The sequence below is a fragment of the Lepidochelys olivacea genome (genome assembly GCF_965140295.1).
Source record: "Lepidochelys olivacea isolate rLepOli2 genome assembly, chromosome: 21".
Lineage (NCBI taxonomy): Eukaryota > Metazoa > Chordata > Testudines > Cheloniidae > Lepidochelys > Lepidochelys olivacea.
In genome coordinates, this window is record NC_140431.1 from 15838546 (window position 1) to 15863920 (window position 25375).

Below are 25375 nucleotides of genomic sequence, written 5' to 3' on the forward strand. Positions count from 1 at the left end.
CAGTTTCTCCCTAGGACTTCGGCCAGGACACAAGTGGCCATTTTTGCTTTATCACTACAAAAGTGATATGGCTGTCATGGCCCTGCTGAGTCTTAATGCAGCTGAGTCATTCAAAGCTGCCTCAAATCCAGCCTCACTGGCCACAGAAGGAAGAATTCTCCCTGTGTAACTGCAACAGGTACATAGAGGGAATCTTCAGGTGGCTCCTTAGCCATTCTGCTGCTAGCTACCAGCTCAGAAGGCATGGCTGGGAGAAAGTGGTGCCCCAGGTGGCCCTAGGATTGGGGAAGGAAAGATGTGGCTTAATGCAACCATTGTGCACTCCCACCACTCCACTGCAGCTCAGCATCTAGCTCACGGTGTGAGTGGAAAAGCAAAAAAAAATCCCAAATGACAAGAGTTTTAATCTAAAAGCCAGCGAGACACAGGGATTTATTCACACCCACAAATGAGCTGCATTGCGTGACATCTAATCCAGCTCGATACTTCAGCATCTCCATGCCTTTCTAAGGCACCTGTCAGCATGGTAGCTACGCACAGGTGTGGGGAATTTGAGGAGGGGCTGGATCTGTATGCAATGAGCTTTTTACGCAGGGCTTCCTCTCCCTCATCTGCCTGCTGCTCAGAGGAAAGGGGAGGAGGTGATGGGAGTGTGATGTAAGACCCAAGTGAATCAAAATGAAAATTCCTAGTCTAAACAAATACTTTGGGCAGATCATTTAGGTTTCTCCGGCTGTTGGTGAGTTACTGTAAATATCTTGCAAATCATCTGAATCTTCAGACATGGCCCCTGATTTTGGGTGCCTGGATTTCTGGATGCCACCTCCGCAGCCTGATTTTCAGACGTGGAGAGTGCAGCTTTTAGAGGGTGCTCAGCACAGCTGACAATCAGTCCAAACGTGTCTCAAGTGGGCACCCAGAATCAGTGGCCATGTGGGAAATTGTGGGCCATGGGGCTGCACGGAGTTCATCCCAGATGGACACAGAAATCATGCTCCAATATGTCTAAGAATGAAGGACTGAGTGCACTGCTGTGGTTTTATTGTAGCTTTTAACACTCTCTCTAATTTTTATTTTTCTGCTAGCTAACTGAAAATGTCAGACGTCGAAGAAATCATCGAAGAATATGAAGAGTAAGTGCGGTGATTTAAAATCTTCCCTCCTACGGCCAGCCCTCTTCATGCAGGGGTAAAGCAGGCAGCTTGCTCTGTGGCTGCCATTGCAATTTTGGTGTAGCTGCATCAAGTCCCATCGAGAGTCATTCATTCTCATTCTTACTCAGCCCTGTCTGGAGCTGTGGGAATGATTCACGTTTTTATTAGTACTAACAACAGTACCCGCTAGTTCTTAGACAGCACTTTTCATCAGTAGATCTCAGAATTGCAGGCCATAAAACCATCCTTCCTTCCCATAAATGAGAACTGTGATTAAGTGTTTATATATAAATTAATTTGTTTCTCTTTACCAACCCTCTGACCCCACTGGTGGGGATGACCCAAGCCCCGAGATCCAAACACTTCCAGACTTCGGGAAAACTGGGACAAAAACCTTCCAGCACGGTCGCATCTCTGCTGCCATGTAACGAGGGGAGACAAAACACAGCCTGTAGAAATGCATAACACAACATAGTGTAAACTGGCCACGGAGGGCTCTCTGAACTCCCCCTGTCCCATAAAGCTGCACTGGAAACATGCTTTCCCATCCTGCAAATATTTTTGAGAGTCTAAAAACTTTCCCAATTCTGAATTCGGATGAAAAATAAAAAATCTCAAATGTTCGTGAGTCAGAAACACCAAAAAATTCAGGTTTCAGAGTAACAGCCGTGTTAGTCTGTATTCGCAAAAAGAAAAGGCGTACTTGTGGCACCTTAGAGACTAACCAATTTATTTGAGCATGAGCTTTCGTGAGCTACAGCTCACTTCATTGGATGCATACTGTGGAAAGTACAGAAGATGTTTTTATACACACAGACCATGAAAAAATGGGTGTTTGTCACTACAAAAGGTATTCTCTCCCCCCACCCCACTCTCTTGCTGGTCATAGCTTATCTAAAGTGATCACTCTCCTTACAATGTGTATGATATTGATCCACAGTATGCATCCGATGAAGTGAGCTGTAGCTCACGAAAGCTCATGCTCAAATAAATTGGTTAGTCTCTAAGGTGCCACAAGTCCTCCTTTTCTTTTTGCAAAAAATTCAGATCAGTCAAAATGTCTGAATTTTGAACCATTTTGTTAGGATTTTGAGCCCCCCCCCTTTTTTTGGCCTTTTTTCCCCAGTCTAATTAGCTTAGATTTTTAAATGAACATTTATTTTGAACCAGAAATTTTCCTTTAGCGAATGTCAAAACAAAACACTTTTTCCCCAACTTCTTTTCTGAGTCGGAGATTTGTCGAAATGGACGCTGTTTTGAGAACAGTTTTGTTTTGACAAATCCGCATTTTTCAATGAAAATACAACTCGCTGGAAAGTTCTGATCCGCCCCCATCCCTCCCCCCTTCCCGGGACCAGCCACTGGGAGAAACGTGCAACCGATGTTCTAACCCAACCGTTTCTCCTTTGGCTTTGCAGGGAACAGGAAGGTAAGAGGAAGAGCAGCATCTTTCTGCACATCAGGACAGACTGAGGCTTCTAAGACTATCAGTATAACCTCAATAACCTGCTTGTTCTCTCCCTCCCTTTCTCTTCCCCTTTCCTGCAGAGGAGTATATTGAAGAAGGTAGGTTTTTCCCTGTTGTATGGGAGGGACAAGAGGGCATGGGGTGGTTGCTACTGGTTTATTTAGATACTTTGTTTCCTTTTTTGCTTGGAATGGTTTAGCATGGCATGGCTGCAGGTGGGCAGAGTCATGCAAATACTGTATAAAAAGGTCCTGGGAATGTTCCTTCCAATTTTAAAACAAATTTTGCTTCAGCTGATGTTCAGTTAGGGTGAAATTCACCCTTGTCCAGGGGACTGACGCAACCCACAGGGTTAATGAGCAACTTCAGAGGCATGTAGACCTCATTCCAGTCCTCTGCACAGGGGTGAATTTCACCCTAAGAGTTTATTTGGCATTCGCTTTAGTAGCGAGGATAATTGGAGACGGGCCTCAACTAAATCCTCAGATCTGAGCACGGGGAGAATTCAGGATTGAAAACTTTCGCAGCTCCGGCCTGTCTGCGATGATGATGATGTGATAACTGAAAGGAAGCTAGAGTCTCAACTGACTTGTGTGAGTGACAGTTCAGCCTGGGCTTGCTGCGTTTTCAGTATAAGGACTGGAAGCTGAGGAGTTTATGCATCTAGCAGCTTTGCAGCCTTCTTTGCTGTGTGTGAGTGAGAATATTTGTAATGTTTGCTGGATATTGGTGAAGAAAAGCCTTAATATTCGACAGCTTTAACAACACCTGGGCAACACCTGCATAGCAGAGCCGGATAAACACCAGGAAAGCTGTAGGACGTAGCTGGGAAAGTAGAGATCGATAACATGCCAGCGGACGCTCTAGCTAGATGCCACAGCTTTACGATACCTGACTAACCTTTTCCGCTTCTTCCTTTCACTGTTGCCACTTTCCACCTTGACGAAGAAGAAGAATGGCTAGAGGAGGAAGATGGTAGTAAAACATTTCTTCTTCTTCTTTCCCTTCCCTAATGCTTGCCAACATTCTGCATATGCAATGTCTGTGATTTGTTGTATATATGTACATGCTCTATCTATGCGATGGAGTGTGACCTCTTTCTTCTGCCCATTGCCTCTTGGTGTTGCTTGTTGTATCTTCCTCCCCGTTTCTGCCCTAAGATCACATCTGAATCCATGATGCATCCTTGCATTTCTAACTTTCATCAATTTGCCAAACTCACCCATTGTTTGGTTCCTTCCTTGTATTCCTCTCTCTCCTCCAGGCAGTGCCAGTCTTTTAAATCCCTCCTTAGAGCCCCAGTTGCCTACCAGCTTCTCCTCTCTCTCTTCCACAGAGGACTCTGTTTGCAGCAACGCTCCCTCTGGTGGAAGGAGGCGCTCAGATGTGCCAGTGGTACTAATAGAGCGCGTGATAGGAGAAGAGGGGGAATGACTAAAGGCAGTTCCCTCGGGCACCCACCAGGGCCACTTCTGTTGCCTGGAGGTGGTTCAGGAGAACAATGAAAATCGCCCCATCCCTGCCCCGCACTGGGACTAAGCATGTTGCATCCCTTGTTGCCATGGAGAGTGGTGGACCTTGACCTGGATGTCACCATGTGGCCCTGCCAGACCCTTGGAGATACCATGAGAGCAGCCTCTGATGGCATTTGGCCCCTTCCCCTTCTAGTCATATTGGGAACATGGCAGGGCAGAATCACATGGAAATGAGGGGGGAATTCCCCCCTCAAAGCATCAATAATAAAGGTCAGTTGAGTTTGGGGTGAAGGTTCAGGTGAATTCCCATTTTATGCAAACCGAACCGTTACCTGTCTCCATTCCGTGGCCACACTGCCTTTCCCCCTCAGATACCCCTGTGGCTGGCTCACTATAACATGTACTTTTATCAGCCAGCCAGCCTGAGTTGCTCCTCTCATCTTGCATGTTGTTCCACAGACCACAAAGAGCACGTAGAAGAACTAGAAGAGGCTGAGGAAACACCAGCAGAAGGTAGGTGGTTGAACCTCTAGGAGACATCTCCCTCTGCCCAGCTTGCTCTGGCCTTCTCATGCATTTCAGTGGGCTGCCTAATCTCTGGGTTGGATTGCACAGCTAAGCTGCAAAAACTCAGGGATGCTTAAAATCATGTCATTAACTCAAGCTATAGCTGGACAAGGGACCCATGCCTCTTCCCAGCTCCGCAAAGGGGGCACTCTCCCTCAGGGTGCAGTTCCCAGTATGCTGGTGCCAAAGATAGATCTGGGCTGATCCTGCCAGGTGCCGAGTGCTCTCGGCTCCCAACATGAAGGCACCAGGAGCTCTGTCCATGGGGTTGTCGGTGTTTTGCAGAACTTTGTCTAGAATGTGCAGGATATCGGAGTTGAGATCCAAGAGGAGAATTTTGCCTGTAAGCAGGATACCCCACTACACCAGCCCCACTGCCCCAGTCATCACACTAGGGAAAATGGAGCCACACCTCCACCCAAACAGAGGAGGTCTTGCTCCCCTCTGCAGGCCTCATGTCCAAGTCATGCTCCTGCCCATCAATTCCCAACTTCACCGCTCCACAAAGAACCCCGGGAGAATCTGTGCATCAAAGACACTCCCTGAGACTCCATGCCTCCCTGAGCTGCCCTTTTCTATGGGGGTGAGGGGTAATATGCAGAGTCAGCCCTTTTGCAAGCTGCAGCAAACTCCTCCTCCTCCTCCTCCTCTCCAGCTGGCTCTGCAGACTGGCCTGTAGTGGGCAGAGCCAGGGCTCCAATTACTCCTGACCCTCTCCAGGCCCATTGGTTTGTGTGACGGCCGCTATCTTTGTTAACGCTGGGGGTTGAACCAGGGCCCTCCAGAGTAAAAAGCTTGAATCAGTACAGCCTGAGCTCAAGAGCCAGGTTCCCTAGCTGGGGACTATAAACAGCCTCCTGTCCTCCCTCGCTCAGCACGGACGGGGGCTCATAACAGACTGACCAGTGGGTCAAACTTGCACAGGAGCGGAGAAGCTGTAGCTCTGCAGGGACTGGATCCAAGAGTAGCCCTCGGGGGGTAACTCTCCCCTCTCCCTGTTCCCCTGTCTTTAGACTCACTACCATCTTCTGTGTGGTGTACAGCACAGAGCACCCCATCAGCCCTGAAATATTAATAAAATCATGTAAATAAAGAGAAATAACACAGCTAGGAGCTGGCATCCTTCTGCTGTTGGAGAGGTCTGTATCTTTCCTCAGCCTGTTAATTTCCAGGTGTAACCCACACACCTCCTGGGTAGGGTGACCAGATAGCAACTGTGAAAAAACAGAACAGGAGGTCGGGGGTACTAGGTAGGTGCCTATATAAGAAAAAGTCCACAAAATGGGACTGTCCCTTTAAAAATGGGACATCTGATCACCCTACTCCTGGGTGGGGTGTTCTGTCCCATCGAGTAGCACCAAGGGGCAGGAGAGAGAGGGGGAGGGGAAAAAGAGAGAGAGAGAGATTAATGATTTTGCTCTACAGCCTTAGCTAAGGGCCAGTTGGCTTTTAGCTCATGCAGTAGAGGCTCATGCATTAAGTTCTAGATGTCCCAGGTTTGATCCCGCCTGCCGACAGCTGGGGACCGGGGTCTGTTGGTATTACACAGGCTTAAAGCCAGATTCTGGTCTCTGTTACACTGCTGAAAATCCAGCCTGGCTCTGCAGGTTTCATTGAACCCACTCCCAAGCGACATGGGCGTGACTGATATCAGAATCTGCCCCTTATGGTGTAAAAATTGGCCAGAGCTGTCTCAGCTGTGATCATCCAATACCAAAATGCCAGCGGTGGAGACCCAGCCTGTGTGAAGAATGCGAGGAATTCCCCACGGCATTCATGGGGGATGAATGTGTCTGCCTCCATGACCCGTCTCTGATCGAATTGTCCTTTCTGCTTTTAAAATAGAACACAAAGATGAAGCTAAAGAAAAAGAAGGTAAGAGCAAGACTGGGGAGAGGGGTCTGTTCACATGCGGGTCAGTGCAGGCCTGATCCCACTTGTTCTGAGCCCTGGGTCCCCCCTGTTCCGTTGAACTCATCTGCTACTAATAATGGGGTTTCTGACTCCTGCTGTGTAAAAGCTGGCCGCCAGGAGGGACGCTGTCCCTGCCTGCCCAGTGCAGAGGGCCCATGAGGCCCCCACGCACCATGTGAGATTGCTGTGATCTAGCCTTGTGCTGCACAGGGGAGAATTTCACACACCCTGTGGTAAGAAGGGGACGTTCTTCTGCTTTCAGAGTCTAAGCTCAGTGGGGTAAATGGAAAAGCTTGTCTGGGACTCTCAGGCCTTTTGAGTGAGCTAGGGCTTGGTTTGGAGGGAATCTGGGGTGTCTCCCATTGAAACCCCATAGAGCTCACGTTTCCACCTGAAGCCAGTTTTCAGCTGTGTTTTCCCCTTGGACCATGTATCAGCCCGGTGCTCAGCACCATGGAGGACTAAAGGCCAGATTTTTACAGGTATTTAGGTGCCTAATGATGCAAAGAGGCACCTAGTGGGATTTGCAAAAGCACCTAAAACCTGGCCTTACCAGCCCAGCCCTGCACACTGCTGCATACCCCCTACAGCGTGCAGAGAGCTCTCAACTCCTGCACATCAATGGCAATAAGGGTGCTCAGCACCTTGCAGCATCAGGCTGCCTGAGCTAGGCCTGAAGAACGCGTTTGCGTGTGCCGCCGCAAAGCCAAGCCGTTGTGCTTCACCTGGCTCTGCGTCTGCCCCCTCCATGAGAAGGCGACGTTGGGGAGCTGTCCTCACTCCACTGGTGGATGTCTGTGTTGGAGCTCTGACCTTCACCTTCCTGCCACTTCCCACAAGGCAGCTGGAGGTGTCCAGACTGACCCTGCCATGACAGGGTTTCCAGTGCTGGGGCTGGCAGGATAGGAGATGCTAGGCAAGGTTTAACAAGGACAAGTGCAGAGTCCTGCACTTAGGAAGGAAGAATCCCATGCACCGCTACAGACTAGGGACTGACTGGCTAAGCAGCAGTTCTGCAGAAAAGGACCTAGGGGTTACAGTGGACGAGAAGCTGGATAGGAGTCAACAGTGTGCCCTTGTTGCCAAGAAGACAAACGGCACATTGGGCTGCATTAGTAGGGGCATTGCCAGCAGATCGAGGGACGTGATCGTTCCCCTCTGTTCAGTACTGGTAGGCCACATCTGGAGCATTGCGTCCAGTTTTGGGGCCCCCACTATAGAAAGGATGTGGAAAAATTGCGAAGAGTCCAGCAGAGGGCAACAAAAATGATTAGGGAACTGGAACACATGACTTATGAGGAGAGGCTGAGGGAACTGGGATTGTTTAGTCTGCAGAAGAGAAGAATGAGGGGGGATTTGATAGCTGCTTTCAACTACCTGAGAGGTGGTTCCAAAGAGGATGGAGCTCGGCTGTTCTCAGTGGTGGTGGATGACAGAACAAGGAGCCATGGTCTCAAGTTGCAGAGGGGGAGGTCTAGGTTTGATATTAGGAAACATTATTTCACCAGGAGGGTGGTGAAGCCCTGGAATGCGTTACCTAGGGAGGTGGTGGAATCTCCCTCCTTAGAGGTTTTTAAGGCCCAGCTTGACAAAGCCCTGGCTGGGATGATTTAGTTGGGGATCGGTCCTGCTTTGAGCAGGGGGTTGGACGAGATGACCTCCTGAGGTGTCTTCCAACCTTGATCTTCTATGATTCTATGATTCTAAGATGCCACCTGGTGGTCACTCGGTCAATGTGTTTTGCTCAACTGAGGCCCATGCGTCTCAAGTCCCCAGAACGGTGGTACTAAAAATCCATGGCCCGGTCTTGGTGGGACATGCCACCTGGGGATAAAGTGGGGGAAAGGCTCAGTCCGCGTCCCCTTCACCCCCAGCCCATCCCTGCTGCCTCCTGGAGTGCAGGGCGTGTACAGTGGCACCGATTGGCCATGCAGGCGCAGATCGGGTGCGTGGTTGGGGGCTAAAGCTCTGTCTCTCCCACAGGTGGTGAGGGGGAGCACGAGCAGGAGTCTGGGGAAGGTAACGTACCTGTCCTCTCCCTGTGCCCCACAGGGAGTTGCGCTGGAGGGAAGGAACGAGTCCCGATTCACATACACCCATCCCTTCCTGGGGGGAGCGGACAGCAAACCCTCCTGACCACCCCGCTGCCCTCTCCCCTGCCCCATGATGAGCATGAGCACCCGTCACTAGACAGCAGCAGGACCAGGGGGCGTGGGGAGTTGGGGCACAGGGTGCCACATCCATTCAGGTGACTTCACTTTGTTAGGCTGTGGGGCTGAATAGGGGTGTGAGCTTTGGACCAGATGCCCTGTACCGGGCACCCACATACTAGCCAGGAGAGCTGTTATGTTCCCTGCTGGTGCGGGCACGCCGCTGGCTTGCTGTGGCTGAGGTGGGCCTGTATGGTGGGGACACTGCCCGCCCCTGCACTAACAGTTTGGGCAGCTTCTTGGGGCAATGTGTCCCCTGTTCCCAGCCACTAGGGGAACCCCTGCCTGCCTGCATGGGGTGGGGAGCCCGCAGGCAGCCACGTTATGAATGTCTGAAGCAGTTGTGGGGCATGTACCTCAGTGTCAGGGCAAAAACAGGGTCTACCCTATGCAATGGAGTTCCTCAGCCGCCTAGCGCTGTCTGGACAGGCAATAGGAAAGGAGACTGGACCAATTGCTGGGAGCTGAAATACTCTTTAAGTGGATGGGGTGGTTGAAATCTGGCCAGATTTGACAGTCTGGGCCCATCTCTAGCCCTAGTGAACTGCCTGGCTCCTCCATACCTGACTCCAGGCTGTAGGTTTACCTGCAGTATGGCATGGAGCTAGGGTGACCAGACAGGAAATGTGAAAAATTGGGACGGGGGTGAGGCGTAATAGGAGCATATATAAGAAAAAGACCCCAAAATCCTGACTGTCCCTATACAATCAGGACATCTGGTCACCCTACATGGAGCAAAGGGAGTCTGGGGGTGCCCGGCCCATCACTGATATTTACATTGCAGTGAAAAGGCGAACCTCTCTGTGCCATTAACTCTGTGTTTCTCTTTGGTTCTCACGGACCCGCAGGGGAGTCAAAGCCAAAGCCCAAGTAAGTAGAAATGCATTTTGTGTAGGGGGATGGGAAGTTTGGATTGTGCGTGTGTGCGGAATCGCTCTGCCGTATGGCTGGGCAGGGGCTGTATACAGTGCAGTAAATACCAAAGGGAAGGGGTGGAGTCGGGGCTAAACAGCCCCAGAACAGGAGAAGGGAAGCGAAATAGGGAGAGGGTGGGGGAGGAGAAAGAGAGAGCAGAAAAGCAAGTGGGGGGAAGGGACGACGGAGAACAAGGGGGGCGAGGGAGGTGGGGAGTGTGGCACAGGGAGAGTGCGATCAGAGCTGGTGAGTCGGGAGCAGCTTGTGCATTCACTGGCACAATCAGAACCTCGCACTCTGGCTTGTGATATAGGAGCTTAGTGGTGCATTCTCCAGTGCAGCAAAGCCCCCTGTGCATTCCTTGAAGGGACCTTCTTGGAAGCCATCCGAGCATTCCCTGAGACAACCACCTGCTCAGGTGGAGGAATCTCCTGCAGGTGAATGGGAACGTTCTCATGAATCCCTGGGAGCCCCAGTTCCCTGTTAGATGGATAAAGCAAGGGAGCACCGAGTGCTCTAGGCCCCGGGAAGGATACACCCTGCTAAACCTTCTCTTCCTTCCTCTCTCCCTACTCCTCAGTTCCACCCTTCCGAGTGTCGCCAGGTAGGCTCAGCTGTCTAAGCCTCTGCAATAATGCTGCTGCCTAACAACGGGCTGTGCACCTAGCTGGTCTGGGTGGACACACACGTTGCTTTTGCTGACAGGTACAAGGAAGAGCTGGACTAGCAATGTCCTCGTCTCAATGAGGTTCAAAGGAACAAAAGGGGTTTGGAGGGAAGCATCAGCAATACCGGTCAGCGAGCTCAGTCCATGATCATCTCTCCAGCTGAGCAGGGCTCTTAAGAGTGATAAGCCTGAAGCAAAACTTTTTCAAATTTGAAGCCGGATTGAGAATCAAAATCTGCACCCCAGGCTTACTTCTACCAGTAGATGCCTTCAGATGGCCCGGCAGATGAGACTGGACGGAACCAGGATGCCTGGGTCCTATATTTAGTCTGGCCACTGATTTAGTGTGGACAGGTCCCTCCCCAAACCCTCGCCTCAATTTACCCACCTGTAGGATAGGGCTGAGGATACTGCCTCTCCTTTGAGATCTGTGGGTGGTACCGTTTTGTCAGCAGGGCATTTGCATCTGGATACTCCAATAAGCACTTTGGCCCAGATCCTCCAAGGTATTTGGGTGCTTAACTCTCATTGGTTTCAGTTAGGTGCCTAAATGTCTTGGAGGATCTGGGCCATTGCCATTATTTCTATGTACTGTCTATTGTGGATGATGAGGCTGTTTCACTGACATACTTAAGCACCCCAATGCTGCATTCAATGGCGCTATTAAGGTTCCCGTAATTGAAACTTGGGCCCAGAAGTGTCTGCCCCAGAGCTGCTGGATGGCTCACTTCCCCCAAACCTTCTGTTGGTCTTTTTGATAAAACTTTCAAGCCTATCAAGGGAAAAGCACCGGGTAGATACCCGTCAGCAGCTTGGGGTTGGCTGCCACATCGCTCAATTCTGGTTCCTTGCTTGAAAGTGTGACCATTTTCTAAACCTTTGGGGTGCTTTCCTGGCGAAGGTGGCTAGGGGACTTGTCTGGTAGCTGCCACTGCAAATGCCAGACTGCAGATGGGGTGAAATGCACCCCATGCAGAGGGCCAGCAGGAGGCCTAGGAACTGCTTGAGACCAGGACTTACATGAGATTGGGGCGGTGCTTTGTGCTTGTGCATTTCATCCATAGTGGGCTGTCACCTTACACTCTGTCTGTTTTTCACAAACACTGGGGCCTGGACAGCTCTGGGAAATAGCAACGAGACCCCAAGCCAGTCATGTCTAGGCTCACTGCTCCAGGCTAACTTGAACTGGCCATGATCCAAAGCTGTTCAGTAGTGATCCATGTGAAACGGAGCTGGGGGGTGCCCAGGGACAGGTGTCTTCACTATAAAAACAACCCCCCAACCGCTATTCCACCCTGGCTGGCAGTCTCAAGTTAGTATTACATTGCCCTGTGCTGAAAACTGACTTGTTCCCCCCATCTTTACGTATGCTGGGTGTGTGCGCGAATGACTTCTTTTGCAAGCTTATTTGCCAGGGTTTCATTGGTAAAAAGTTTGGACAATTATTTATTGTATTTTTGCCTCTGTGAGGGCCTGATCCCCTTTCCATGGTAGAACGGGGCCTACAGTCTATACATGCCAAAAAATGACAACACAACTCTATAAACCCAATTATCTAGGCAGTTATACCTCTGGGCCCCTAAAGCTCATAGAAACCTAATAGTAGATTGACTCTCACAGTTGTATTCACACACACACGCTACTTTCTCCTGCCACCTTTCACAGCAGTGTGCTGTCTAACAGGTCTGTATGAACACTAAATTAACCTACGAAGAAGCTTCTCCTACCTGGAGTTAAATGAGGCCATAATCCGTTTTCCAGCCGAACGGAGAGAAATTCCTTTCTGCTTCTGATTGCAGGCTCTTCATGCCAAACTTGGTGCCTCCCAAGATCCCAGATGGGGAGAAAGTGGACTTTGATGTGAGTATTGGGTGCCCAATGGACTGTGGGCCTGCTCTGTGGGTAAGCCATGGGCTTCAGTCACCGGGGCTGTCAGGCTGGCACTAAATTCACTCATGCAAGCATCTCCTAGTCCCTCCAGGCATGTACCCAGCATGCCCAGACAGTACCAAGTCTGCCAGCCCCTCTGGATATGTACCCAGGGGACCTGGTACCATGCCTGCCAGCCCCTGCTCTCATCCTTAAATGGCCCCTGGCTCCCACGGTGCCCTAGTGGCTATTGATCTGGGAGGGCAGTAGCGATGGCTGGCTCAGGGTCATGTTCCATACAGGACATTCACCGCAAGCGCATGGAGAAGGATCTGAACGAGTTGCAGGGCCTGATCGATGCCCATTTCGAGAACAGAAAGAAAGAGGAAGAGGAGCTGATCTCACTCAAGGACCGAATAGTACGTCTGGAGGTCCCAGATTGTCCCATTACTCCTCCCCACCGCGAGTCTCCAAGTTAAGGGCCATGTTCTGTCCCTGCTGAAGACATGGGGGAGCAGGGTCAAGCCCTAGAAAAGCAAGATGCGGACTCAGGGGAGAGAGAGGGGACCAAGGTCCGATCCAGACTGAGGAGCCTGGACCCAGGACTTGGGAAGTGCCATCTTTCATTATTTGATACCAGGTCATGTGGTGCCCCGCCACCCATCATCCTGGTGGTCAGCCATGTCTGGAGGAAGCAGAGGTCACGTGGCAGGGAAACGGGCACTCCTGACCATACCAACAGAGCAAATGCTTCCCCTTGGGCTGGGCCCCTAGTCACTTGGGATCCAGAGAGAGCTCTCCCTGGGTCCCTCATGTGGGGGCGGGGGTCGTCCCCAGCCTCGAAGCCCAAGCCTTGCTCTTCCCCTGCAGGAGCATCGGCGAGCGGAGAGGGCGGAGCAGCAGCGGATCCGCAGCGAGCGGGAGAAGGAGCGCCAGGCCCGCATGGCTGTGAGTGTCCCGCCTCCCGGAGCAGGAGAGGGCCAACAAAACCCCCAGCGATGGAGCCGGGTCTAGCCTTCTCCCCTGTCGTCCAGCTGGGAGCAGCTGCTGTTACCCCTTCTCGTACTGCAGGGACCTTCCTTCTAGCTGTGGGGGACTCCCCTTTAGTGCAGCTTCTAGATCAGCCGGCAGGGACGCTCCAGACCCACCTGGGACTGAGACTCCTAGGCCCTGCTTGGCCCAGGGAGCTGGTGGCCACATATTCCACCAGGGCCCCTTGGTTGAGCTGCAGCCTTGGGCTGGGCTGCTCACAGCTCTCCCAAGCGATACAGGGCTGGGATGGATTAGCGCTCTGCTGGGGAGAGCTTGAATGAACCTCCAGGCAATGGAGGAAGTGGTGTTTGCTTCATCACAGGGTGTTCTTCCTCCAGAGCCAGCACCCAGCTCCAGAGGGGCTCAGACAGGGGCCTGCACCACTTGCAGTATTGTTAAGTGACTGCGTTAACATGGTGACAAAGCCTGGTGTCCAGGCTGATGTCCAGTACTGGTGACTGCTGCCCTGAGCCCCACTTGCCCTTCTACTTGGGGGAGTTATTCATGGCTGGTGCACACTGGCCACTGCAGCCTACAGGTGGTTGCTTCTGTTGCATGGGGAGGTGCCTGCAAGGGACAGCAAAGCCCATCGGTACATAAGCAGCTATCATGGCATGTGACTGTGCAGCCCGTGGTCTGGTCTGTAGCTGTCTGTGTGTTCCCAGAGGCTCTCACTCTGCTGAGTCTGTCTCTCTAGCAGCAGTGAGTTCCCCTGGCTTCCCTCGAGACCCCTCTTGCTCTGGCTTTACCCCGACAGGAAGAGAGAGCCCGCAGAGAGGAAGAGGAGGCCAGGAAGAAGGCGGAAGAGGATGCCAGGAAGAAGAAGGCTTTCTCCAACATGCTGCATTTTGGGGGCTACCTGCAGAAGGTACGATTCCAGCTTGGGATGCTTGGGAACTGGCCGTGGTGGTGGTAGCCAGAGTCCCCACCCAGTAGCAGGACTCAGCGTGTGTGTTCGTTCTGCTGTTTACTGGGGGCCAGATGCCAACTGGGGACCCTCATGGCAGCATCTCTCTCTACAGCATGCCAAGTCCCCATGGCATCCCAATGACCCCGGGCCGTGCTAAGCTGGCCTCTGGCCGAGGCGATTCTAACTTTACAACTGCCTGCTCCTCCCACTCCTGATTCTGTTCCTGAAAACCAGAGGTCCCTTTGCAATCAGGCTGCTTCAGTCCTTGGAGCTGGCATAACTGAGTGGCTGGTGGCAGGGGTGGTGGATCGACTCTAGGCGCAGAGAGTGCGTATGGACCACCCTCAGGGCACAGAGACATAAGAACGGCCATACGGGGTCAGACCAAAGGTCCATCCAGCCCAATATCCTGTCTTCCGACAGTGGCCAATGCCAGGTGCCCCAGAGGGAGTGAAGAGCTAGGAAGAAACAACACTAAGGCAGCCAAAGGCTGGCTAGCACCGCGGGAGGAGCAGCCTGCAGCAGCTAGAGGCAAATGTCTGTCTTAAGGCTGTAGTTGGGGGCTCCATCCCACAGTTAAAGGGGCCAGCTGTAGGGGAGCATGCTGGGAAAATTCCCATGAAAGGAAGACCCTTAAGGGGGTGAGGGAGAAGAAGCCTGAACCGAGGGCAGAGGTTGTGGAGGAAGGGGCCGTTGGTGCAGTTCCACTATTCTGTCCTCCTTTGCTTTTGCGAGGAGATTGTGCTTAAATCAGAAAACTCCAGGGCCCGATTCTCCTGCTGCAGGAGAGGGGTGAGTCTCACTGAAGCTTCCTGCATCCTTTGGAGGTGTTATTTCCTGTGCGATAAGGTCATCGCCAGAGCATCAGACTTTAGCCGATCTCCCTACCCACTAGACTGAACCACGGCAGTCACCTAGGGCAGCCTTCTTGCTTCCTTCTCTGTGCAGGGCACTCAGCCCTCAGGACTCTGCCGCGCAGACTTTACTGGCATGACAGGCTGCCTGTCTTCCAGGCTGTTTGTTCCGTGGCTGGTAGTTTTGGTGCTGTCCATGCCCTTCTGGGGAGAAGTACCATTTTTGGAAGTATTACAGCTCCGCCTAGGGGCCCAGCTGAGATCAGGTGCTGTGCGCCCACAGTGAGAGAGAGTCCCTGCCCTAAAGAGCTCACAAGCTAACTATATAAGACAAAAGTTAGGCAAGGGAAACTGAGTCACAGAGCAGTCAAGTGTCTTATTTGAATATCCCAGCAGGTCAATGGCAGAGCTGGAAATAGAATCCAGGTCTGCTGAGTCTCAGCCTAGTGCCCCCTCCACTGGACTAGCCTCATGGCAAGTGGACTTCCTGAAAAGGCTGGCCGGGGTGGGCATCTCGCTCAGCTCCGCTGGGCTTCCCCTTTGGAACCTCTCCATGCCATTGAGGTGTAGGGGTCACTCCAGTTCAGTGCAGGGAGAGGAGGGGGAATTAAATTCCCTCTGACTCGGGCCAGCTGATGTCTTCAGACAGAGAAGAAAAGTGGGAAGAAACAAACGGAGCGGGAGAAGAAGAAGAAGATCCTCAGCGAGCGGCGGAAGCCTCTGAATATCGACCACCTGAACGAAGACAAGTTGAGGTGAGCGTAAGGGAGGGACTGGGGCAGTACCCTCCCCCACCCCCCACTCCCCACAAACCTACCAGGCTGGAGACGAGCTCACAGGCTGGAGCCTGAGTCCCAGAACCCTTTGCATCACTAACCCAGAGGGGCAGCAAATCAACCTGCCCCCTCCCACCTCTTCCTTCACCCCAAGCGAGGCCAGCTGCCCCCCCTCCTGTACCAGACTGTGAGGGCAGCGCTACGCACTGCAGTGGCCAGGCTGCCGGGTTGAGCTGTGGGACGCCGTCGATGCGGGCGTGCAGATGCAGGGGGGAGTGCCGAAAGGCAGTGGGTGTGCCGCGCTGGAGTGAGAAAGCAGCAGCAGATCATCTGTGACCCAGCAGCTCTGGGCTGCCTCAGCCCTCCATCCCCATTACTCCCGCTGTGGCCAAGGGGATGGCAGCTGTGGCTGCCGGCTGGGATGGAACTCATGAGCAGCAGAAGCGCAAGCCCCCAGCATGGGAGCCAAGAGGGAAACTCCAGGGCTGTGAGTAAGTAGCAGGCTGGTATAGTCACAGGGGCTGGCCGCTGGGGGAGCTGTGATCACACACCCTATGCCTGTGTTATGTCCCCATCGTGGACCAAGGGCACTGCATGGTCCTAGGTGGGCTAAGCACCAGTAGGCAGCAGGTGCCGACATGGCGTGAACTCAGGCATTGCTCCAGTCCCCTGTATCTACCCTGTTGGGGGGCAAAGCCTAAAGAACCTCATCACAAGTGGGACTGGAGGCTGGTGGGGATCAGAACTGTGTGTGGTTCGGTGAATCACATGGATAACCTTCCGTGCCCCCCTGCATCTCCTCACTGGCTCCCCATGGCTTTCCCCCCAGGGACAAGGCCAAGGAGCTGTGGCAGAGCATCCACGACCTGGAGGCTGAGAAATTCGAGCTGCAGGAAAAGTTCAAGCGGCAGAAATACGAGGTGAGGGTTGTTCTGACCTCAGCTTCCCCCTGTGGCCCCATCTCTGCTGTGGGGAGCCGGCTGAGTCTATTGTACCCAGCCTGCCAACTGTATCACGGGGAAACCTGAGGAAAGCTCCCTCATTCTCCTGAGGATGGAGGTTGTGATGAGATCCCCAGTCCCATTCCCTAACCTGGATTTGAACCCAACTCTCCAAAAGTGCAAGGCCAGTGCGCTCAGGTGAGTTGAGCCAGACCCTGAGCTGGTGTAAATCAGCAAAGTGCTAATGACCCCAGCAGAGTTACACCAGTTTGTGCCAGCTGAAGTGGTGGCCCCAGAGCTTTAGTGAATGCCATGTGAACATTGTAGACTCCCAGCTATCAACACTGCAAAACAGCCTGCTGGACGTGGACACCTGTGGATCATCTAGCCAGCTGGAATCTCCCTAAGCAGCAAACACCTGGCTGTCTGTCAGGCCCTCCCGTTCTGTACACTCACAAGTCGCCTAATGGCTGGATTATTTTATGCTCTCTCCTAGCACAGCGAACGGATAGCTGAACTATCTATCACATTTCCAGTGCATCCATCACCACACCCAGGGTTCACTAACATTGTTTCACCATCCACACCCTCCCTCAGCACAAGCAAAGTCTTTGTGGTTGTGTGCTAAACCCTGTCAGGGCATGGCTGGTGTCTCGCCAAATTTGGCTCTGGCTCATGGTTGAGAAGTTGTCCCAAAGAAGCCTCGGTTGAATGTGGCTTCCAACCATGGCAGCCCGAGTAGGGCATCTGCAGCCTGTAGCTCCAGATCTTTTTTCTATACGCCTTTGCTCTGGGTTCAGTCCTGTGAAGTGCTTAGGCCCAGATCCTCAAACACATTTAGGTGCCTAACTCCCTTTGAGGGTCTGAGCCCGAGTGCCCATGACTTGCGGTGAAGATGAGTGCCCGTCACAGCATCAGGCCCTCTCTCTGTTAACCTCCCCTCTGAGTGCTTGCTTGTGTCTGCCTTTTAATGTTCTCTTCTCTCTAACTCCACCAGATTGTCACGCTCACTGCTCGCTGCGATGAGCTAAGCAAGTAGTAAGTACCACCCAGCTCACGGCCGCAGCTTCCTGCCTGGGTTTGTGCTTGACACGCTGGCTGGCTGAGAGGGAGCAGACAGTCCTGCTGGCATAGGGAAGAGCCCAAGCAGAGATCTGTGTCCGTGAGCCATAGATCCAGGTGGGATGTATTAAGATGGAGGTCTACTTAGGGGCTAGGTAACAAATGGATAGATGGGAAGGTGAATGAGTGAGAACCTAAGAATTGCCAGCCCAGATCAGCCCCCATTCCCCTATCTAGTACAGTCTCCTAACAGTGGCCAGAACCTGCTGCAACAGAGAAAGGTGCAAGTAATGTCGCAATCGAACATCCTGCCCCTCGAGGGAGATTCCTCCTGACCCTTATCAGCTCGTGCCCTGAAGCGTGACCCTTTTTTGAAACCTGTTTGTGAAGGGACAGAGGGGTGAAAGAAACGGGGAGTGCTCTACATTAAAGACCCCATTACCTGGTTTTAGAGCTATTGGTAATTCAGAAGTGCAGGATCTTGAATGCCTATGAATCAATCTGCTAGCAAACAAAGCCCAGGACTGGGTACTGGTGGGGGGCGGTCTTTTATAGACCACCAAATGACCGAGTCAGTTACTCCTTAATTACCTGGCTGTAATGTGTGGAAAGGAAACATTGTAGTATTATGGGGACTTCTGTTTGAGAGACACTCACTCATGGTCTCCTGCAGCCAATAGAAAACCATTAGAATTTCTAAAACTTATAGGCGATGGATTTTCTAACAGACAGTGCACCCGGCGCAAGGCAGACCCATTTTGGCCATCATTTTGAAGATTAATGATTCAGTGGATGGGAAGTTGGTGGTTGCCTAGGGACCGAGAATCATGCCCTAATTATGTTAATTGATTCATAAATTCCAAGGCTGGAGGGGACCATTTTGATCATCTAGTCGGACCTCCAGTAAAAGGCCAGAGAACTGCTTCAAAATAGTTCCTACAGCAGACCTTTTAGAAAAACATCCAAGCTTGATTTAAAAATTGTCAGTGATGGAGAATCCACCACAACCCTTGGTAAATTGTTTCAATGGTTAATTACTGTCTCCAGTATAAATCTACACCTTCTTTCCAACCTTAATTTGTCAGTATAGAGACACAGATGGACTATAAGGTGGAAAGAAACCTGGCTAGATCGTTGGGCTCAACGGGTAGTGATCAATGGCTCCATGTCTAGTTGGCAGCCGGTGTCAAGTGGAGTGCCCCAGGGGTCGGTCCTGGGGCCGGTTTTGTTCAATATCTTCATAAATGATCTGGAGGATGGTGTGGATAGCACTCTCAGCAAATTTGCGGATGACACTAAACTAGGAGGAGTGGTAGATATGCTGGAGGGTAGGGATAGGATACAGAGGGACCTAGACAAATTGGAGGATTGGGCCAAAAGAAATCTGATGAGGTTCAATAAGGATAAGTGCAGGGTCCTGCACTTAGGACGGAAGAATCCCATGCACTGCTACAGACTAGGGACCGAATGGCTAGGCAGCAGTTCTGCGGAAAAGGACCTAGGGGTGACAGTGGACGAGAAGCTGGATAGGAGTCAACAGTGTGTCCTTGTTGCCAAGAAGGCCAATGGCATTTTGGGATGTATAAGTAGGGGCATTGCCAGCAGATCGAGGGACATGATAGTTCCCCTCTATTCAGCATTGGTGAGGCCTCATCTGGAGTACTGTGTCCAGTTTTGGGCCCCACACTACAGGAAGGATGTGGAAAAATTAGAAAGCATCCAGTGGAGGGCAACAAAAATGATTAGGGGACTGGAACACATGACTTATGAGGAGAGGCTGAGGGAACTGGGATTGTTTAGTCTGCGGAAGAGAAGAATGAGGGGGGATTTGATAGCTGCTTTCAACTACCTGAAAGGGGGTTCCAAAGAGGATGGCTCTAGACTGTTCTCAGTGGTAGCAGATGACAGAACAAGGAGTAATGGTCTCAAGTTGCAGTGGGGGAGGTTTAGGCTGGATATTTGGAAAAAACTTTTTCACTAGGAGGGTGGTGAAACCCTGGAATGGGTTCCCTAGGGAGGTGGTGGAATCTCTTTCCTTAGAAGTTTTTAAGGTCAGGCTTGACACAGCCCTGGCTGGGATGATGTAGTTGGGGATTGGTTCTGCTTCGAGCAGGGAGTTGGACTAGATGACCTCCTGAGGTCTCTTCCAACCTGGATAGTCTATGATTCTATGATCCAAACCGCTAATATATATACTTTGTGCTTCAACAGGGCTAATTTCCCAAAGCTGACGAAAGTTTTATGAGTGAAATTGAAGGGGGGGGGGGTTTAGATAGTAAAACATGAATGAAAATTGGGATTTCTTAAACAAGAGTTGATTCGATTGTCATCACTGTATAATTAAGAAATAGGACAACTTTGCATAAAAGTCCATCCTGGTTCAGTGGAGAATTGAAGACATCAATTTAGAAATAAATAAAAATCAAATGGGTTGGGGGGAAGGAGAAATAGATCACAAGCAATATAAATGAGTGGTTATGAAGTGTAGAAAATTAATAAGAGAAGTTAAAGACCTCAAGTTAAATTTCATAGCTCGCAGGTCTAAGGACAATAAAGAGGCGTTTTTTAAGCATGAACAAAAGAAATCCTAACAATAGTTTAAGCCCGTTAGTAGTGGTGATGGTAAAATTGTTAATGAGGCAGCAAAAGCAGAAGTGTTCAATAAATATTTCTGATCTGTATTTGGAAAGAAGCAGGTTGATGTACTCATCAGATGAGGATGATAAACAGTATCTGCTAATTTTAAATCGGCAGGCCTGTATAACTTGCACCCAAAAGTCCTGAAAGAGTTGGCTGAGGAGATCTCTGGCCCGTTGATGTTAATTTTGAATAAATCATGCAATACCTGGGAAATCCCTTCCGGCCTTAAAATCTCTGAATCTAATATAACTCTAGATGTTCCCATTATAGTTATCTATATAAAGGTCACATCCTTGTTTTTGCTCTTAAAACCAAATGACCAAAAGTGGCCACTGACGTTGGGTGTTTCCATTTTGCTGAAACAAGTAACCACTTCGGAAGATGTTGGCTTCATCCTCTCTGATGTGTGTCAGGGTGAATCAGGAGGTGGGGGTGTGAGTGGATATAATTGTGTAGTAGTGTGTTTAGGTGTGTGGGGAGGTAGTTGGCAGAGTAAGGACTGATTTGGGCTGTTGCCTTCCTTGGGTCCGAAAGGGCCCAGATGCTGTCTGCTCTCTCCATGCCCCTCCGTGAAGTGTGTTTGAACCTTGCCTGGCTTGCAATGCTACCTAGGACCTCGACTCACTCAGTAGGGAAGCCACGCATCCCTTGCCATGGGACATGTCTGGGTAAGTACACGAGCCCTTTCTAGACTGTTGATGAGCAATAACTGTCCTGTCCTTCCTGTCCCTGTGCTCGGAGTACAAACTGAGTCAGCAGTTTTGGATCTAACCAAACCGCCAATGTTCCTAGCCAGCCATCTGTGGATTTGCTTTCCAGCTGGTGACAGCCCACACCACCCATCCCCCTTCCTTTCCTCCTGTACACATGGCTCACTTGGTCCCTACAAGCAGGATGCGTAGGGCCTATGTGTGAGGCTGGAGATGCACAGGGCTGCAGCAAGTTTGCACTGGAGACCTCAGATCCATGTAGCCCAGGTACTGTACACACGGAGCCCACGTCCCGTCATTCATGGGAGCCCTGGCAGGATGTGCCCATCTAGGCACAGCCGAGAACAGCTTTTGCTTGCTCCATACCACCATGGAGGTCGGGCTCTACCATTCATCTCCGTGCAGCAGGCATTGTTCTGTGGCTGGCCTGGAGAGGCTGGTCATACAGGAGAGAAGCATTGTGAAGAACACCTGCAGAGGCTTGGCCTTGTGAAAGAATCTCTTTCAGTTCCTCTATGGAAGGCAGGCAGTGAGTGTCTCTGTTAGGGGGCTTATTCCTTCACCTACTCACTTCCCTGGTCCTTCTCGCATGAACAGAGAGCAACAATACCCGAAGTCCAAAGGTGCAAACAATTCGATGTTTATTGGGGTGAACTTCCAGCAAGCATGATTCCAGTTTCCTTCCTTAATATCCTCCTTCCCAGCTCTGACACCACAGAGCCTTACCTGTGTCCCTGTTCCCATTCCTGCCCTTAGCCAAACATGATTCCAATTTTCCCAGCCCCATTCCCTGTTCCCATTTCCCCTTTTAGCAAAACATGATTCCAATTTCCTTACCCCTATTCCCTGTTCTCATCTCCCACCCCCACAGCCACCCCTTAAGGTTAACCTGTCCCCCTTATTTTCAGGCTTGACTTGTTTTTTTCACCTCCCTTTCCTGGAGGGCCATAATCTGAGTCTTCTAGTAGCTTGTTTGCTGACCAGATGTATTCGTTATTTGCAGCTCCTTTGTGCCCATCAGCTAGGTAATTTGCATTTACACACAGAGGCTTACTAGCTTGCTTTTGGATCCAAAGCTGTTAGCAGTTTAGACAGTGTCTTAAAAGGGAAAGGTTTCAGAGTAACAGCCGTGTTAGTCTGTATTCGCAAAAAGAAAAGGAGTACTTGTGGCACCTTAGAGACTAACCAATTTATTAGAGCATAAGCTTTCGTGAGCTACAGCTCACTTCATCAGATGCATATCGTGGAAACTGCAGCAGACTTTATATATACACAGAGAATATGAACCAATACCTCCTCCCACCCCACTGTCCTGCTGGTAATAGCTTATCTAAAGTGATCATCAGGTGGGCCATTTCCAGCACAAATCCAGGTTTTCTCACCCTCCACCCCCCCACACAAATTCACTCTCCTGCTGGTGATAGCCCATCCAAAGTGACAACTCTTTACACAATGTGCATGACAATCAAGTTGGGCTATTTCCTGGTTTTCTGGATTTGTGCAGGAAATGGCCCAACTTGATTGTCATGCACATTGTGTAAAGAGTTGTCACTTTGGATGGGCTATCACCAGCAGGAGAGTGAATTTGTGTGGGGGGGTGGAGGGTGAGAAAACCTGGATTTGTGCTGGAAATGGCCCACCTGATGATCACTTTAGATAAGCTATTACCAGCAGGACAGTGGGGTGGGAGGAGGTATTGTTTCATATTCTCTGTGTATATATAAAGTCTGCTGCAGTTTCCACGATATGCATCTGATGAAGTGAGCTGTAGCTCACGAAAGCTCATGCTCTAATAAATTGGTTAGTCTCTAAGGTGCCACAAGTCCTCCTTTTCTTTTTTTAAAAGGGAAACATTCCACTAGAGTTCTGATTACTTTCCACTTTCATCTCCTGCTCCAAAACACACAGATCTGAAAAAGAAAGCACAACCTATTGTGGCTCCTTTTGGAGCCCTATTAGGATTTTAATGAAGTACCATGTTTTATTTGCATTTCTTTTACCCTTCTCCAATATACACCGCACACGTCCTGGGAAAATGCAAATTCCTTCCATATAGTTTAACCTCCATAACATCATATTAGCCAAATTAATTTTACACAAGGTATAACTGCCTCCCCCATGCCCACAGAGTTTTCATGCACACCCACCAAAGCAACAATCTAATCCCCCAGAGCCATCCCAAGGCTCAGTGTTCCCATCAGTCTCTCACCTGACGCCACTGAGAACAGCCATGTGGGCTGCTCTCTGCATTCCCATGCACCGGTCGGAAGTGCAGCAGATGAGAGCCAGGTCTGGTCCGTGATGAGAAGACCAGACGAGAAGGGGATTCTCTGTTGGAGCTGCGGGTCACAGACCTGCCCTGTGGCTCTCTAGCTCCTAGCCTGACATAACAGCCTGTGCTACCCACCATCACTTCCAGAGTCTCCCTGTGTCTGGGCCTGGACTAAGCAGGAGCTGTGGACTGCATGATGTGGCCAGGCCGCTCTGGAGGGTCAACTGGGGAGACTATTTCCTTCTCTGTCTTCTGCTGCCTTCTGGCAGCCCCCTGCCCAATGCAAGTGTCAGCCCCAGGACTCACTGTCCCTCTGTATTTCTCTTGCAGATTAATGTTCTCCGAAACCGCATTAGCGATCACCAGAAGGTGTAAGTACCAGGGCTGCCTTCCGCCTCCCCTCTCCCTTCCTGCCACCCTCTTTCAGCACTTGCCTGCTCTACTCTCTGCCTTTCCCCTTGGCCCCTCCTTTCCCCTCTTGTTGCCCCCATGGCTCTCAGCTCTCCCCTTCCCTTGCTGCTTCCTCTCCCTTCCCCATCTCTTCCTTGTCCGTATTTTGTTCCTTCACCTGTCCTCTGCCTCCCCTGCTCACCCCGTTGCTACTGCACATTGACAGGCACACAGAGAAGATCCCGTGATCTTTGTTTTTATCCTGCTGGTGCCTTCATCCTTCTTCTCCTCCTGCTCCTGCTTACACATTTCCCCATCCAACCCCCCCCCCCACTCCTTTTTTTCCTCTAACCTCCCTGTCTCCATGTCATTTCCCCTTTGCACCACTTCTCCCTTAATCTGGCATAGGGCGAGTCACATCCACCTCTAGTGGCTGGCCCACAGCGAAGATGACAACCTACTCTTGCTGCCAGCTGAGAATCCTTTAGCTCAAGTGTCAGGAGTGCTGGGTTCAAACCCTGATGATGTGGTCATAAGCCTGTGCTACTGGCCTCCCTTGTCATGATCCTGTATCATATATTGATTGGCTACAGAGCTTACATCTGAGTGAGGTACACACCAGGTGTGTTCAATATAAGGTCAGTTTATGCTATGCCAGGTATGGCTGAGGTTTGCTTAAATAAGGTATCTTACACACACCACCACGTGGTGACTGAACTGTATAATATAATTTAGCATTCCATTACATCTCCCCCTTTAAGTGCTACATTCCTACCATTTGCAATAGTTACATGCTGTCTTTGGAGTTCAGTACTGATCAGTCTAAGTGTCTCTGAAATCGTACTGGTTTTCTAATTACATGGCCTGAATGCATAACGCCTCGCTCATCTGGCTGTCCGTTAGTTGCAATGACTAGCTGTGGTTGGTTTGGAATCTTTGAGTCGTCATCGCGTTCTGCATCTACCACCTGTAGAGTTTGCTCCGTTGATTGCTCTTTCTGAGGAACAAACTGTAAGTGTTGACAGTTTCTGTTCAACTCTCCAATGTCTGTCTCGATCACATGATCTGGTTACTACATTTTTTTTCTTGACAACAGTTGGAGTTGTCCATCCATCTTGTCCATCTGATTTGACATGAACTTAGTCACCTGGTTCTAAACCCAGCGGTGCTCTGAGTGAAGTCTGTTGTAAAAGTGTGAGCCTTTTTATCCAATTTGGCTACCGTCTTTGTGTCTGGCCACTTTGGAGTTAGAACTATTGTTCCAGTTTTGGAAAAGAACATGAGTTATCTTCCCACCAGGAGTTGTGCAGGACAACATCCAAGAGCTGGTGTTGATCTGTAGCTCAGAAGAGCAAGGAACGGATCTTCCAGCTGAAGGATTTTCTTGGCTGCCAGTACAGCTACCTCAGCCTTTCTATTCGCTTGTGAGTAATGTGGGCTGCTAGTAATATGATCTAAGTCCTGTTTCTTTCAGAATGACTTAAATTCTGCTGCAGTGAATTGTGGTCCATTGTCCGTCACTAGTTCTGGAATACTAAAGATAAGCAAA

General features: G+C 50.7%; 1 protein-coding gene across 1 annotated transcript in view; it reads left to right on the forward strand.

The window, feature by feature from the left end:
- Positions 1-1180: 1180 nt before the first annotated feature.
- TNNT2 (troponin T2, cardiac type) overlaps positions 1181-25375 on the forward strand; it is a gene marked incomplete at its 5' end in the record, with an annotated part of 29438 nt that continues 5243 nt past the window's right edge. Inside the window, 15 exons of the mRNA XM_084611587.1 lie at positions 1181-1188; positions 2573-2583; positions 2703-2720; positions 3571-3597; positions 4557-4610; positions 6510-6539; positions 8562-8597; positions 9637-9658; positions 12170-12230; positions 12542-12658; positions 13110-13187; positions 14029-14139; positions 15681-15790; positions 16641-16731; positions 23767-23807. Coding sequence (XP_084467713.1) covers positions 1181-1188; positions 2573-2583; positions 2703-2720; positions 3571-3597; positions 4557-4610; positions 6510-6539; positions 8562-8597; positions 9637-9658; positions 12170-12230; positions 12542-12658; positions 13110-13187; positions 14029-14139; positions 15681-15790; positions 16641-16731; positions 23767-23807 — 815 coding nt within the window. The remainder of the gene's footprint in view (positions 1189-2572; positions 2584-2702; positions 2721-3570; positions 3598-4556; positions 4611-6509; positions 6540-8561; positions 8598-9636; positions 9659-12169; positions 12231-12541; positions 12659-13109; positions 13188-14028; positions 14140-15680; positions 15791-16640; positions 16732-23766; positions 23808-25375) is intronic.